This window comes from Salvelinus alpinus, chromosome 31, assembly GCF_045679555.1.
Source record: "Salvelinus alpinus chromosome 31, SLU_Salpinus.1, whole genome shotgun sequence".
In the NCBI taxonomy this organism is placed as follows: Eukaryota; Metazoa; Chordata; class Actinopteri; order Salmoniformes; family Salmonidae; genus Salvelinus; species Salvelinus alpinus.
Window position 1 is genome coordinate 10,208,066 of NC_092116.1, and position 16,024 is coordinate 10,224,089.

The window sequence follows — 16,024 nt, forward strand, 5'->3', positions numbered from 1 at the left end:
TGCTAAATGTTCTGTCTCCTGCCAAGATTATATTTTTTACTTATTCTTTGGTCTGTGTATGTTCGGTCACGAAGCAAGACAGTTTGGGAAACCCTGTGCTAAGGCATTCTCATAGACAGTGCTTGACTTGGACTGAAATAGGTGCCGGTACTCATGTTGGGTACCGGTACTGTTTATATTTGGGTACAGGAGTTCCACAATACTTTTGAGATAATATTCTATAAGAGGAACAGAAGCTCAAGCAGTAGAAAATGTGAGGTGATCTCCTGCCCGAGTCAAGCACTGCTCATAGATAATTAAAAAAAAACGGTGTACAGTAACCATTCTCAGTAGAAAAATGAAAAATATGCACATTCAATAATCAGATGCTGGACAGAAAAAAACAAGTAAATGAAAGAAGTAATGTCCACAACTCTGTAATACTCCATTCTCAACCATTTTTGAAACCCCTCCAAAAGAGAAACACCCAAGTTATATTTGTCTTTATTAGCTTGCAGTTAGATACATCTAGTACATGTTGATTCATATACTGAGGTGATTTGTGAATGGTACACACTATAGCCATTTATTGATTTGTTGTTAATATCATCATAATGTGCTTTTGAAATGTACAGAAGAACCTGATTCACAAGCTTTATTTAAGTCACATCTGATTAACCAAATGTTACAAATTGCCCTCAATTTGCTTTCCAGTACCCAAAATCTTGCCAGCTTCAGAGATTTTATATATTAAAGTTGTCTACTACCTCAAATTAGGCCCTTATGCCACTGTTGTAGAACAAAAACAAGTCACAGAGGGTGGATTGCAATGAGCTGTAACATTGAGTGGCAGTTTCAACAATCCCATGCCTCAAGGGATGAAAAATTGAAATAAATTGATGGAGATTATTATAAAAAAAAAAAATGTAAACACCTTGATTGCAACTGACGTGAAGGCTCAGAAAGGGTCATATCGCTAAAGTAAGGCTACATAAAATAATTAATTTGTTGGACCACACAAAGTGATTACGTACATAATGCCTTTTTATGAGCTGTTTGGAGCTCATCATTCTGAGTTTTTCTAAAATCTCATTTAACTAAGGTTTCATGGTTAAAGTTGGAATTGGACCAACTGCATTCAATTGAATTCCTGGATTCTACTGCCGGGTCTTCTGAAACATTGCTTCAGAGGCGCCACCATTTTTTATTGTTTCTCTGACAAACTATCATGAAGCTTTTATAGTTAGCGTTCGCTATCAGAAAGCCTTTGTCGCTAAGACCATCCTTAAATACTTAAGTCATCCATATAGCCCCCCTTAACGAGGGTTAAGCGTTAACTCTTTAGCAATTCATTATGAAAATATTTCCAAATATTTAACAGTATTCAATTAAGTCGTAACTCCAGAACCTCGTTATTGTGCCATCAACTCTATTGTCTTACTAAAGGCCATTTGTCACTTGAAAAATACATACTGTATAGCAAGTCTATGTTCATTACAAGTTTCACTGTATTTCTTTGCCATATTGCTTCATGCAATGAAAAAATGTGCATGGAATGATACAAAGTGAATGAATGAATATGATGTTTGGCACATATTGTAAATCTACAGTTGGACACAGGAAGCTTAATAACATTAACATTACACACAAAATTGACAAGAATTTTGACAAAAATGAAAAGACATTTGTAAAGAGTAGTTGTCTTCTGAAGGGCAAACAAAGCGGAACACTGTAGTTTATGAATGTCTGTTTGAATCTTTGCAATACACAGTATATTGAACGTCTGGAGTATAGTTGTTTTTCTTCTTCCATGCTCTTTTTTGCAATACATTTACACAGCTCAGCCCGGCGATATATTATTTACGTTTTCTCAAAGACACAAATACAAACAGACAAACGACCACCAGAACACATACCTGGAGGTATTCATTTCAAAAGCTCTGACTCTTCTTGTAGTCCCCATATCCTAGTTCCATTTATGTAAAAACAATAACAAAAGTATCGATTCGTTCAAAAGTGACTGTGTTCATTATGTCAACATAACGATGGAAGCGCTTTTAGTAAAGGAGAGCATGGGTCTGTCTGAAAGGGCACATTATTCCCTACATAGTGCACTACTTTTGACCAGGGCTTATTTAGGGAATAGGGTGGCAATTCAGACACTTTCCAGCTCATTTTAAGGGCTGCTGTGGATTTCCGCTCGTGGTTAAAAAGCAGGATGATCATCAGGGACAGTGCTGGGAAGAGCATTGAGAGAAAACACATGGTGGCTAATGTTGCTAACGTTCGAGCTTGAAAGTGTCTCATGTCATGTTTTTTTCTCCCTTTTACAAGCGCTGGTTTTATGAATAGCTTCGAACCCCCCTCACATTTCTACCAAGTCTGGTCGTATACTGTATGTGCTATAGCCAGGGATGAAAGTAAGACGGTACGGTCCAGTATGGCGTCCCAGCAAAATAAATAGTGGGGTTACGCCGTACTGGTAAAACAACATGAGCCTGTCACAATATTTAAAACAAAATGTCAAGAACCATTACACCATTATTTATCAATAGGCTACCGCATGTCAGAGGCATGAAAAATGAGCAAATGGACTCGAACGGGTGGGATAGCCTACGCTCCAAAAATGCGATGTGGTTCGACAAGAACACTGAAATTTTGCCAAGGCAGAGATGAATGGCCGACACCAAGACGCTAACGAACAGCAGTGGGCGCATAAATTCTGGCCTAATGACAATTGTCAAAATGTCATTACACTTTGTGGTGTTTTGTGTCTCTTTCCATTCACCACTGTTTGGAGGCTGGAAATATATTTTGAGTGGATGATTGTGCACGGGTAGACTAATAGGCTAAAGGAGCCCTTTTGACGTGATTGTTGGACAATCAGATTTAAACATCATGATTGGTTGTGTTTATGCCATGTGTTTAAGGCAAATCTTTTTTTTTCTTTTATTAAAACTTTATACCCCTTTTTCTGGTGATATCCAATTGGTAGTTACAGTCTTGTCCCATCGCTGCAACTCCCGTACAGACTTGGGAGAGGCGAAGGTCGAGAGCCGTGCTTCTTCCGAAACATGACCCTGCCAAGCCGCACTGCTTCTTGACACACTGTTCGCTTAACCCTGAAGCCAGCCGCACCAATGTGTTGGAGGAAACACCGTCCAACTGCCGACCGTGTCAGCGTGCATGCGCCCCGGCCCGCCACAGGAGTCGCTAGAGTGCAATGGGACAAGGACATCCCGGACGGCCTAACCGTCCCCTAGCCTGAACGACGCTGGGCCAATTGTGCGCCGCCTCACGGGTCTCCCGGTCGCAGCCGGCTGGGAAACAGCCCGGGATTGAACCCAGATCTTTAGTGACACCTCAAGCACCACAGTGCCTTAGACCGCTGCGCCACTCGGGAGGCCTTAATTACAAATCTTTACGACTAAGCCCACAGAGATCATTATGAATGAATAGGGATTCTATATGCAATTCTATGATGAAGTGCGTACACACATAGGCGGTCCCGTACTGGGAAGAAATTAAATTGACTTTCACCCCTGGCTATAGCCAACTCTTCTATCCTTGTCAAGCCGTACTACACTGTATACATGGCAATGAACGAACATAGAGAGGAGTTGGCTAAATCACAAACAGACTAGCCTGGTACCAGGTCTGTTTGTGTTGTCTCGCCAACTCCAATAGTCGTTGTCACGCCAATGACCATAGGAGTTGGCAAGACAGCCCAAACAGATCTAGAACCAGGCTAGAAACAGGATGGGACCACCAGGCTAACATCTAGTAGCAATGGCACTTCTTTGCTCCCCACCCTCCTTCCTAAAACTGTGAAGTCTCGGTGAAGGAGATGGCGTCGGTCTTGTCGATGGTGAAGCCGCCGTTGACATAAGACTTTTTCTCACACTCCTCGTCGTCCAGCGTGGTCTCCAGGACGAAGGGGTTGGTCACGTCCACGTCCGAGGTGACGTCCATCCTCTCCAGCTCCCGCCTGGACAGCTTCTGGACGATGCCAGCTCCGTAGGCATCCCCCAGCACGTTGATCATGGTGCGGAAGCGGTCTCTAAAACAGCCGGAGGGGGTATGGTGAGTGACTATTGTCTGTTGATTATGAGTTAGTTAAAGATACTGTAGACTTTGCAATATCAGATCATCATACATTGCTGGGCAACTCCCTGCTTACAGACATCAACAACAACAAAATGTATTCTGCCAAGACTGGCCCTCTTGGGCATTGCTCAAGGGATGGCACAAATCGGGAAGAGAAAGTAGTGTCAGTCTTGACAAATTGAAATTCTGTTGTTTTCTCTTAAGAAGTCGCACCACTGCATATGGTGATGTTATATCGCTGAGTCTACCTTTAACACGTCGCACTGTTGTATTCATCACTAAAATAATCATTTATCTTGACAATATTACGCTCAACAAGGTATTACTCACAGTAGCCAATCCACAGCAACAATTAAAGTGACATCATTTGCAGGTAGTCCAACGGCAGTCAGCACAATCACCATGGTGACAAGTCCAGCGTTAGGCACACCGGCAGCTCCGATGCTGGCTACTGTTGCTGTTATACTGAAATTGGAGTAAGTTAACATCTTTACAATTCCCTTACCCTGACTTATTATTAGTTCAGATGCTTGACACATGATACTAACATAATGACACGACAGATGTTATAAATTGATGTGACAGCAGATTTCACCTGATTACAATTTTGTTTTTTCAGTTTTGTCAAGATCAAATATGTTTTGTTCTTACATCACTGAGTGGCATACTCATTCAGAGCAGCTGAAGTCCAATGCCACCAAAGGCTATAGGTTCTAATCATACTAAGACACGTTAACTTGCTCAAATTATGTACATTGAATATAAAATCTAATTTCGACGTAGGCTGTTGGTGATTTACCTGATGGTGACAATCTGACCCACATCCAGAGAGTAGTCGTTGAGCTGGGCAATGAAGATGGCAGCAACCGCCTCGTAGAGAGCCGTGCCATCCATGTTGATAGTGGCGCCCACAGGCAGCACGAAGCGGGTGATCCTCTTGTCGATCCGGAGGTTCTCTTCGGCACAGCGGAAGGTGACCGGCAGGGTGGCAGAGCTGGAGGTCGTTTTTAAGTTTAATGAAGGATGGATGCACGGATAGATGGATGGGTGGATTGTATAGATAGATGGATTAGATGGATGGATACATAGATAAGTCAGCCATTACATCTATGCTTTGCTATACACAACAGATTGTACAGTCATGGCCAAAAGTTTTGAGAATGACACAAATATACATTTTCCCAAGTTTGCTGCTTCAGTGTCTTTAGATATTTTTGTCAGATGTTACTATGGAATACTGAAGTATAATTACAAGCATTTCATAAGTGTCAAAGGCTTTTATTGACAATTACATGAAGTTGATGCAAAGAGTCACTATTTGCAGTGTTGACCCTTCTTTTTCAAGACCTCTGCAATCCGCCCTGGCATGCTGTCAATTAACTTCTGGGCCACATCCTGACTGATGGCAGCCCATTCTTGCATAATCAATACTTGGAGTTTGTCAGAATTTGTGGGTTTTTGTTTGTCTACCCGCCTCTTGAGGATTGACCACAAGTTCTCAATGGGATTAAGGTCTGGGGAGTTTCCTGGCCATGGACCCAAAATATTGATGTTTTGTTCCCCGATCCACTTAGTTATCACTTTTGCCTTACGGCAAGGTGCTCCATCATGCTGGAAAAGGCATTGTTCGTCACCAAACTGTTCCTGGATGGTTGGGAGAAGTTGCTCTCGGAGAATGTGTTGGTACCATTCTTTATTCATGGCTGGGTTCTTAGGCAAAATTGTGAGTGAGCCCACTCCCTTGGCTGAGAAGCAACCCCACACATGAATGGTCTCAGGATGCTTTACTGTTGGCATGACACAGGACTGATGGTAGCGCTCACCTTGTTTTCTCCGGACAAGCTTTTTTCCGGATGCCCCCAAACAATCGGAAAGGGGATTCATCAGAGAAAATGACTTTACCCCAGTCCTCAGCAGTCCAATCCCTGTACCTTTTGCAGAATATCAGTCTGTCCCTGATGTTTTCCTAGAGAGAAATGGCTTCTTTGCTGTCCTTCTTGACACCAGGCCATCCTCCAAAAGTCTTCGCCTCACTGTGTGTGCAGATGCACTCACACCTGCCTGCTGCCATTCCTGAGCAAGCTCTGTACTGGTGGTGCCCCGATCCCGCATCTGAATCAACTTTAGGAGACGGTCCTGTCGCTTGCTGGACATTCTTGGGCGCCCTGAAGCATTCTTCACAACAATTGAACCGCTCTCCTTGAAGTTCTTGATGATCCGATAAATGGTTGATTTATGTGCAATCTTACTGGCAGCAATATCCTTGCCTGTGAAGCCCTTTTTGTGCAAAGCAATGATGACGGCATGTGTTTCCTTGCAGGTAACCATGATTGACAGAGGAAGAACAATGATTCCAAGCACCACCCTCCTTTTGAAGCTTCCAGTCTGATATTCGAACTCAATCAGCATGACAGAGTGGTCTCCAGCCTTGTCAACACTCACACCTGTGTTAACGAGAGAATCACTGACATGATGTCAGATGGTCCTTTTGTGGTAGGGCTGAAATGCAGTGGAAATTTATTTTTTGGATTCAGTTCATTTGCATGGAAAAGAGGGACTTTGCAATTAATTGCAATTCATCTGATCACTCTTCATAACATTCTGGAGTATATGCAAATTGCCATCATACAAACTGAGGCAGCAGACTTTGTGAAAATGTAATATTTTTGTCATTCTCAAAACTTTTAGCCACAACTGTATGATCCTGAATAGTGACTGAGGCTTACCTGGAAGAGATCATAAGAGCAGTGACAAGTGCCTGGGCCATCCCTAAGGTAAAGGTATACGGGTTCTTCCTCACAATGGCAAAGTAGATCAGCGGCAGACAAATGGTGGAGTGGATAGCTAGGCTAAGGAGAGAAATAAAACATTACATTGCCATGAAAAAAAAATTGTGATGATCAAACAAGTTTTGACTCGTTGTAAGAAATAGCTGACTAACCCTTGGCGTTAACTGGGGACTAAAACTCTCCTCCTCCAGCTTATAATAACACAATGACCAGGGTTGCGTCCCAAATGGCATCCTATTCCCTTTATAGTCTACTACTTTATGACCAGGGCCCATAGGCCTCTGGTCAAAAGTAGTGCACTGTATAGCCATTTGGGACACACATGACTGCGTTCCCCCTCACTAAACTCAGTTTCCTTTTGCTGGTCACCCAGAAGCATCATTCTGTCCGGTAAATTTACGGGTTGGACAGGCGTTCGCCAAAGGCCTCATTACCGCAACTGCAGGTTGAGCAGTTTTAAATGTCCTTGGTTCTTATCTGTGCCGGGACAGAGCTGGGCTTTTACAGTATCTTTGCAGGAAACCTGGACCCTAATGCCAGCTATAAATCTAGCATTGTTGTGGCGAAGTATCAAAAAGAGAAAGAGGGACTAAGATGGCTGGCTCAGACTCACCCACTCAGCACTGTCACCATGTACAGGCCCATCTTTCTGAAGATCTCCCAGTCTTCTACCTCGATGATCTTGGCAGCTATGAGGAAGAGTATCCCCACTGGCATGTAGCTGTAATTGCAACAATACACTCTTAGAAAAAAGTTTCTGAAAGGGTTCTTTGACTGTCCCCATAGGAGAACCCGTTTTAGTTCCAGGTAGAACCATTTTGGGTTCCAGGTAGAACCCTCTGTGTAAAGCGTTCTATACGGAACCCAACACGGTTCTACCTGGAACCAAAAGGGTTCTACCTGGAACCTAAAAGGGTTATTCAAAGGGTTCTCCTATGGGGACAGCCAAAGACCCTTTTAGGTTCTAGATGACCACTTTTTTTCTAAGAATGTAGTGTTAATGCCATTGTTATCATCATCATCATCATCACTGTCATCATCACCACCACAGAAATGGCAGCATTACATCTATAATAGCATAGAAAACAGCTACCGGATGAATTCACCTAAACAGCTGTTGTGTACTGTAAGTGAGAGATGTATGTCGTCTAACAGGCTGTTACATACCACATGATAATCTGGACTAGCCTCATGGTGGCCTCGTTTAAAGCGTCAAAGAATTCCAGCAGAATGCGTCCCCTTTCGCCCATCTTGCCGATGACAAGGCCGAACGCCACACAAAACACGATGAGGCCCAGCACGTTGATCCCATCAGAATATGACCCGACTATCTTATAGTCCTTGGTGATGTTCTGCAGAGGGGAAAAATAAGGAAGAAAGTAGTTTAAGTACAAAATAGATTTTGGTCAAAAGATCCACTTGTGGGGCCTCCCAAGTGGTGCAGCAGTCTAAGGCACTGCATCTCAGTGCTAGAGGCGTCACTACAAATCCAGGTTCGATACAGGGCTTTGTAGCAGCCAGCTGCGACCGGGAGACCCATGAGGCGGCGCACAATTGGCCCAGCATTGCCCGGGTTAGAGGAGGGTTTGGCCGGCCGGGATGTCCGCAGGAGTCACGCTCTATAGCAACTCCAGTGCATGCTGAAACGGTCGCCAGTTGGACGGTGATTCCTCCAACACATTGGTGCCCGGGTTAAGCGAGCAGTGTGTCAAGAAGCAGTGCGGCTTGGTAGGGTCGTGTTTGGGAGGACGCATGGCTCTCGAACTTTGACTCGCCCGAGTTCGTACGGGAGTTACAGCGATGGGACAAGAATGTAACTACCAATTGGATATCACGAAATTGGGGAGAAAAAGGGGTTAAAAATTGTATACATTTTTTTTTTAAGATCCACTTGTGAAGTATTGTGTTACAGTGGGCTGACATCCATGTCTTGAGCTTTTTCCTCAGATCACAACATATTGACCCGTCTACACAGTGGCATCATAATGTAAGTTGATTTGTGGTCATATCCATCACATTAGATGTGGGTGGTCAGGTGTCAATTAACAAAGACTAAGTTGAAGACCCACATTTTCAACCCACAAAGACAAAGATTGTGATTGGACAGATAGTCATCTGATTAACTCTAATCGGGTATAAAAAGTAACCACATCTGATTAACTAATCAGGTATAAAAAGTAAACCACATCTGAATAACTAATCAGGTATAAAAAGTAAACCAAATCTGATTAACTCTAATCAGGTATAGAAAGTAAACCACATCTGATTAAAAGTAAACCAGGCTTAGCAGCTTCGATCCTATCAAATCACAGCTTTTGACACGCAGGTGGATAAACACATGGAAACAGTGACACCTACCTCTGGGGGGAAAATGGTTGCCATGACAGCGGTAGAGAGAGGAGGGAACATTGTAATTGTAGTGTTCCCCTTCACTTTAGGTGGTTCCAGCTCTTTGCGCTTTGTCTTGTACTGGAATGATTGAATAGGTTGAATTGAAATAGTTACATTTGACATGGTTACATTTTAATGTAGGATCATGTTTTCTCCTCAAAGTGCAGTGATTGTATAGCCTGGCCCCAGATCTGTTTGTGCTGTCTTGTCAACTCTTATGGGAATTGGCAAGACAGCGCAAACACACCTGGTACCAGGCTAGTAACTGAAAGCTTTAATGTACAAATCAGACAATGACGTTTACCTGTTGGAAACAAGCCTGCAGTAGGTTTTCAGGAAACATGTTTCTGTGGATGGAATAAGACATGTTGAGATTGCAACAATGTGAGACAAATGTGGAAATGTTATACACACTGCACCTCTGACTGATGGAGAATGGACCTTTTGTAGAAATTCTATAAAACTATTCTTCTATATGATGGTATGAACAGCGTAGCTGTCACCTGACAAGATCCAGTAGAGTGTCGACAGTGGTGACATTTGGTGTGATCCCTGTCCTGTCGATATGTTCGGCCTCCTGAGAGACACCAGGTTTGATGGTCATCACCAATACAATACCTGGAACACATGTTAACCATCAGTCAATATTCAGCTTTCAATGGTGACGTGTAAATAACAACATGTTACATAGTTAGTATGTCACTCACTTAATCTGAAGCATGAGGCACTGAAACCTTCCACATTTTGTTCAGTGCTTCATGCTTCATAACAGATGGCAGCTGAAAGAGAATGGGACCAAGCCAGTCATCCTGTTAACTCACCCAGAATGACTGCGATGATGGTGGTGGAGAAGTAATACACCACAGCCCTCAAACCTATCTTTCCAGAAACTTCCGAATCCAGGGCGGCGACTCCTGTGACCACAAACAAGACAGAAAGACAAGTAACCTGTTGTTCACCCAAAGGAGGCATATCTGTCAACAAGTCCTCTCAATGACAATGGCTATTTCATTTGTCCTTGACTAAGATATCTGGCGCAACAATGACCTGTCGCAGGTGTCTAGACGCAGAACTCAAGAAGATCCGCTTGCCATGGCCTGAGGCAAAGAAAGCAGCCCAAGTTCTTCTAGGAACTAAGAGGATTAATACTTAAGTAAGATATCTTAACCTTCTCTGATGGCCCTCTTCATTAAACATAGTGCTGAGTGACTGAAATGCAATTCATCCCAAGTTACCTGTTATCATGCTGGAGATGATGAGGGGCAGGATGACCAGCTTGAGCATCCGCATCAGGATCTCTCCCGGGAAGCCAAAATACTGCTTATGAAGGTGGGAGAGGGAGGCATATTCCCTGACCACCACCCCAAGACCTATCCCTGAGGGAGAGAAGGAAGGAGGAAGAGAAAGGAGGGAGAGCGAGCGAGAGAAAGAAAGCGATAAATAAGACAGCCAATTCAAGAGGTTGGTTCACACAGGTTAGTTCAATGCGTGACTAGTTCAATACATCACACTGTATTATTGCAGACCGTGTCCCACACTAGCCATACACTGAGTATGATGCATTTTCACAGTGGAAATTTAAAGTGGGAGAACAGAGAGAGGGAGAGATAATGATGACAAAAAGGAACAATATTAATGTTTGACCTGCCTGCCACGTCAAATTAAAACGGAAACATCATTATCATTTCAGAGCTGCCATGTAAGCTACCACAATATTATGCCCATGTGATTTTCTTGTTTTTAGTTTTACGGGCCAAGGTGTTGCATACGTTTCGCCTTGCTCTGGGTTTCATGACGCTGGCTCAAGGTTGTGACATTGAGGAAAACACTTCCTTTAGCCATAAGCTATGTAGCATTGCTATTGCTGACCTGCGCAGCAACAACGGCCTTGGAGAGCATTCGTTTATTGGCCAAGCGGGCTGCCTGTCTTGGCGTTTTTATAAGGCTCATTGCGCATCGCTGTGGGGGTTTTCGCCCATAAATGCCACATACAGTGAGTTTCTCAAACCCCCCCCGCCCCACCACCCTGAGTGTGTTATCAACCATTACAGGCCACCGTAAAATAACCTTGTGCAAGGTGATGACACAGCAAATCGTAACTGAACAAGTTACATCATTCCTAATGAAAAATAAAACCTCTCATAATGAATACACTGTATAGTAGTGGTTTAGTGTTAATGGTGGTGGTGGTAAGGTTAGAAACTGTTGTGGGGGCTACTTGATGGGTCATGTTGACATGCTGAGAACCAAATACGCCCAAATAGACATTGCACAAGCCTAGACGAATACTCCTGAAACAAACAAGTGATTCATAAGTTATGTTATAATTCGCATTTTGCCAAGCAATTTCTATGTAAATATCAGGTAATTTCTGTAAAATAATGTGCTTCCAAAAATTGACGAATCGCACTCTCCATGACGTTTTCTGATCAGTTTTCATGGTTTAATTAAAAAGATGAGTCGGCACATCTCTTGAGATCTGGGTCGGAATTCACAAAGCGTCTTAGAGTATGTGTGCTAGGATCAGTTTTGTCTTTTAGATGCTAATAAATATGATTATATGGAGAGGGGGGACCTGATCCTAGATCAGCACTCCTACTCTGAGAATACAGGCCATGTGGAGATGGAAATCTTGCAGCAGACACTTAGCAGACACTCTTATCCAGAGCGACTTACAGTAAGTAGTGAGTGCATACATTTTCGTACTGCCACAACAGGACAGTTATTGGCAAAGCTAAATTACTTACTTATGAATGAAACATACATGATGACGGCCAACAATACCGCCCATGTAATTACTTAAGTACAGAACTGGCATGAAAGGGGCTGCCTTGCTATTAAAGAGTAGTGGTCAGCAACAGGGGCCACATGGTGGAGTAGTGAACTTTTGTCATCCAATGGCAGAACTACTTTTCTGTTTAAGGCGTTCCATGGCATCCAACCAAATTACAGACTGACAAGAGTGCTCATCTCAGCATGTAATCCAAACGAGGTCCTGACTTCTCTGTTGTCACTCAAGATTCCATGTCACTCAATTAGGGGTGTTAATTAAAGGCGTATGCTGCCATTTCTCTGATGAAATTCACGAAAAATGAAGGCTCAATCAGAACACTCAAACTTAGGCCAGAATTCAAATGGGACACTACTATGGCCACCTAAAAGTCCCCAGCTTCCTTATTTAGATTTTTGAAAGATTTTATTGAACTACACAAAACATATATGATACAAACAACATACAGATGCACACAAACATCCACAACATCACCCCTGCCCAGACCCACCTGCTCCCACCCTCATCTCCAGCGCCCGCATCACTCTGCCATATGGCCTCAAATTGCACCATTTTGTTTCTCTCAGTCGCCCACGCACTTTCAACAGTCAGATAATAAAGCATTTGACCTTTCCATTGTGTTAACGATGGACGATTGGTTGATTTCCAGTTAAGTTTATGTTTTTTCTCCCAAGATGATTGATGAGAAAAGTATCGTCCAACCCATCAGGTATCTCACTGCACCCTCATATACCATGTCCCCGGCTTCCAATTGGCTTTTAACCCCCACTCCTCTCCACTGTAGCTCTTAGAACGTAAGAAAGATCAATAGAAATAGGAATGGATTATCTATTTTGCCATGTGCATTTGGACCAACACAGGTTTATGTTGACATTCTAAAACTCTGCTTAAGCAGAGATGGTGTAATCCTTGTGGAGGACACTTCAAAGTCAGCATTTATCATTTAATTGGTCGAAAGCCTTTAAAACGCATTAGACACAATACTGCCACTGAGCCAAAGTCCATTTAGTTCATAAAATGATAAATGTCCAACCATTAAGAAGCCAAGCAAGCACCAAAAATTGTTCAAGGGTAGGACAATTCGGTGACAGGGGCCATTCAAATCGGTGTGTAATTCTTTCTAAAAACAAGGGGTCGCAGGCAGCTTCAGAGGAGGATTGTGAATAAATCAAAATAAATAATAGCCTTCTCTGCATAATAAAGTAATACGTTCCATAATTAACAATGCATTTTTTGATTAATTGTCCACCACCACCATTAGCCTTTTGCTGTGAGCTCATCTTTGCATTTTAGCACTGTGAATGACAACAAAGGAGCATATTATAGTTTATACCACGGCGAGACTGTGTCGTAGGTTATTTCCACAGGACTCCACAGCCCCTGGTTGATTATCCCTTATGTATTTTATATCTATTAAATAAATGTCATAAGCCAGAAATGCTGTGGTGGGCTGGGCCATATCAGAGCCATATATGGCCCCTGAATCACACTATTTGCGAATCACATTGACAGGACCTTGCATGCAGAACAGCTGTACCGACTGACTGGACTGAAGGAGCCAGTGGAGTGTGCCGCTTCAGTCTAGTCACGTTCGACTGGGGCTGTGAGACAGGCTCTGGGAGGCAGCAAAGCTCAGCACAGGGAACCCTGTCTCTGTCGGAGAGTGGGCAACGAATGGTGTAGCAGAAACTGCGAACGCATAATGATCAGTCACACACGTGCACAATTATGAACAGTCACACACTATAATGATAAGTCACACACAGAAACACACACAGATACACTCATTATGAACAGCCACAGTCACACACTGTTTGCATCCATCTTCGAACATCCTCACAGCATAAGCACACACACAGATGCATGCACAGCCTGGTCTCATACACTAGATGTAACATAGTAAACGTAAATCCAGAACAGCCAAATTAGTATGTTACGTTTGGTTTGCTTACATAAGACAGATGGTTACTTAAGGCAAAAACGAAAGTAGGGTGATTGGTCGTAAAACGCAAACGTCTAGCAACCCAAAGGTTGTGAGTTCGAATCTCATCATGGACAACTTTAGCATTTTAGCTCATTTGCACCTTTTCAACTACTTACTACTTTTTAGCTACTTTGCAGCTACTTAGCATGTTAGCTAACCTTTCCCCTAACCCTTTTATCTAACTCTTGCCCTAACCTTAACCCTTTAACCTAACTCATAAACATATCATACATTTTGAAAAATTTTAACATATTGTACGTTTTGGAAATGTGTAACATATTGTACGTTTAATAAATTCTTAACATATAACACAAATTGTAATTTGGAATATATCATACGAAATTGGTGATGGACATCCACAAATTAATACATACAAAACGCAACATATACTAAATGTAGTGTCTCGGATTTACGTACAGAATCATACGAAATGCTCTGAGACCAGGTTGGTATGCAGCATGCACAAAGCCGACATTATGCACACAACACACACATGCGTGCACATTGCTATTCTAATCAACCAGCCCCCAGCCCTACGCATCCTTATATGACCAAGAGAGGCTGCTGGATGACTCCCAGCCTGGACTGCAGCAGGGGAATACATCAGGAGAGAAAGCAATGACAAATGTGGCAAAACAGGAGAAAATAAATTGCTGAAAAAAAGGACAGAGGGAAGGGGAAATGGGTAGGATGCACCACCACTGACAGAGCAAGGAGAGTGGAGACAGACGGGCAGCCTCGCGGAAGTGTGACATCAAGCAAGGCTTATTCACGTTAAGCAGAGCGCAGACATTATGGGGGCTTCGCTTTCACTTACCTAACAGCACCGACACAATGGTCGCAATAAGCAGCCAGTTCCTCTTCAGCAAGCCTTTGAAGTCCCAGCCCCTGCGTTCTTTCTTCCCCATCATGTCCATTGGTGTGGCTGTTGGTTGTTTCCTTTAGCCCCCGCAATAGAGAGCACAATGGGATTCGGGACTCTCCGGAGACACAAAAGGCTCCACGTATCGGGCGGCCAGCTGACAGATGCAGCAGACAGTAGAGGCGGCTAGTAGCTGTCTGCGCTGCTGCTATAGCTACCAGAGGATGCAGCTAGCCTGCCTGGCTGTCAGTTGTTTCTGATGGAGAGAGACTGGAGAGAACCGCCTCTTGTGTGTGTCTCTGTGTTTGTGTGAGGCAGAAAGTGTGTGTGTGACGGAGAGAATGAGAGGGGGAGATACATCACCAGGTTTTTATCCATAGGGTCACCTCCAACCCCCCACCATTACACGCACACACCCACCCACCTACACACCCCCGAGAGCTGCTCAGTCTGGGGTCTTTCTCCTTCATTACATCTAGGAGATTAAAAATATATTCTCCAGAGACAGTCACTGAATGCAATAGCCTACTTTGCATGGGTAGTATCCTAACAGAGTTAGTATGTTATGGAGAAATGGCACAATATTGTTTGGCTGGCTGCTGACTGCTGTATCATATGCGCACAGACAGTTAACCATTTCTGGGAGGGATTGGAAAGATTTTGCAGTGATGTTACAGATGGCCTATGAAAAAGGCATCCTTGGTTTCACAACTGTAAAACATGTATGGATCATTAAAAGCATAAAGAAACATGTAAAACATGTATGGATAATTATGGGTCTTTTCTGACATGTACTATTGATAAAATAATGTATATGTTGAAAGATAATGATAAAATAATTCCACTCTGAAACCTTATGACTGTATGAAATTGATTAGAATCATAAAATTATAATCTGATGATGTGTATAGTTTTAGTCGGAATTAGGTTAAACAATGTATCTGTATAGTGGAAAAACACAGACTGTCTGAGCAAGGCGTAGTTTAGGATGTGGATGTGGGTGCCTCGGAAAATACCGAAGAACAATTAAAACTGTGTTTGGACCGACCTGGCTAGGCCTTTAAGGAACTTATGATAGCATAGGGAGTACTTCTCAAGGTTTCTCTAATCTCGGGGGAATG

At 43.0% G+C, this 16,024-nt stretch overlaps 1 protein-coding gene across 1 annotated transcript; it reads right to left on the bottom strand.

Annotated features, from left to right (window-relative positions):
• Positions 1–465: 465 nt before the first annotated feature.
• LOC139561765 (excitatory amino acid transporter 3-like) lies at positions 466–15,303 on the bottom strand. The gene is made up of 12 exons (XM_071379048.1): positions 14,859–15,303; positions 10,502–10,642; positions 10,088–10,180; positions 9,770–9,884; positions 9,571–9,613; positions 9,234–9,344; positions 8,043–8,227; positions 7,489–7,596; positions 6,813–6,935; positions 4,886–5,080; positions 4,417–4,551; positions 466–4,039 (listed from the first exon to the last, which is right to left on the bottom strand). The coding sequence occupies exons 1-12, from the start codon at positions 14,956–14,958 to the stop codon at positions 3,799–3,801; spliced, it is 1,590 nt and encodes a 529-aa protein (XP_071235149.1). The 5' UTR covers positions 14,959–15,303; the 3' UTR covers positions 466–3,798.
• Positions 15,304–16,024: the final 721 nt, after the last annotated feature.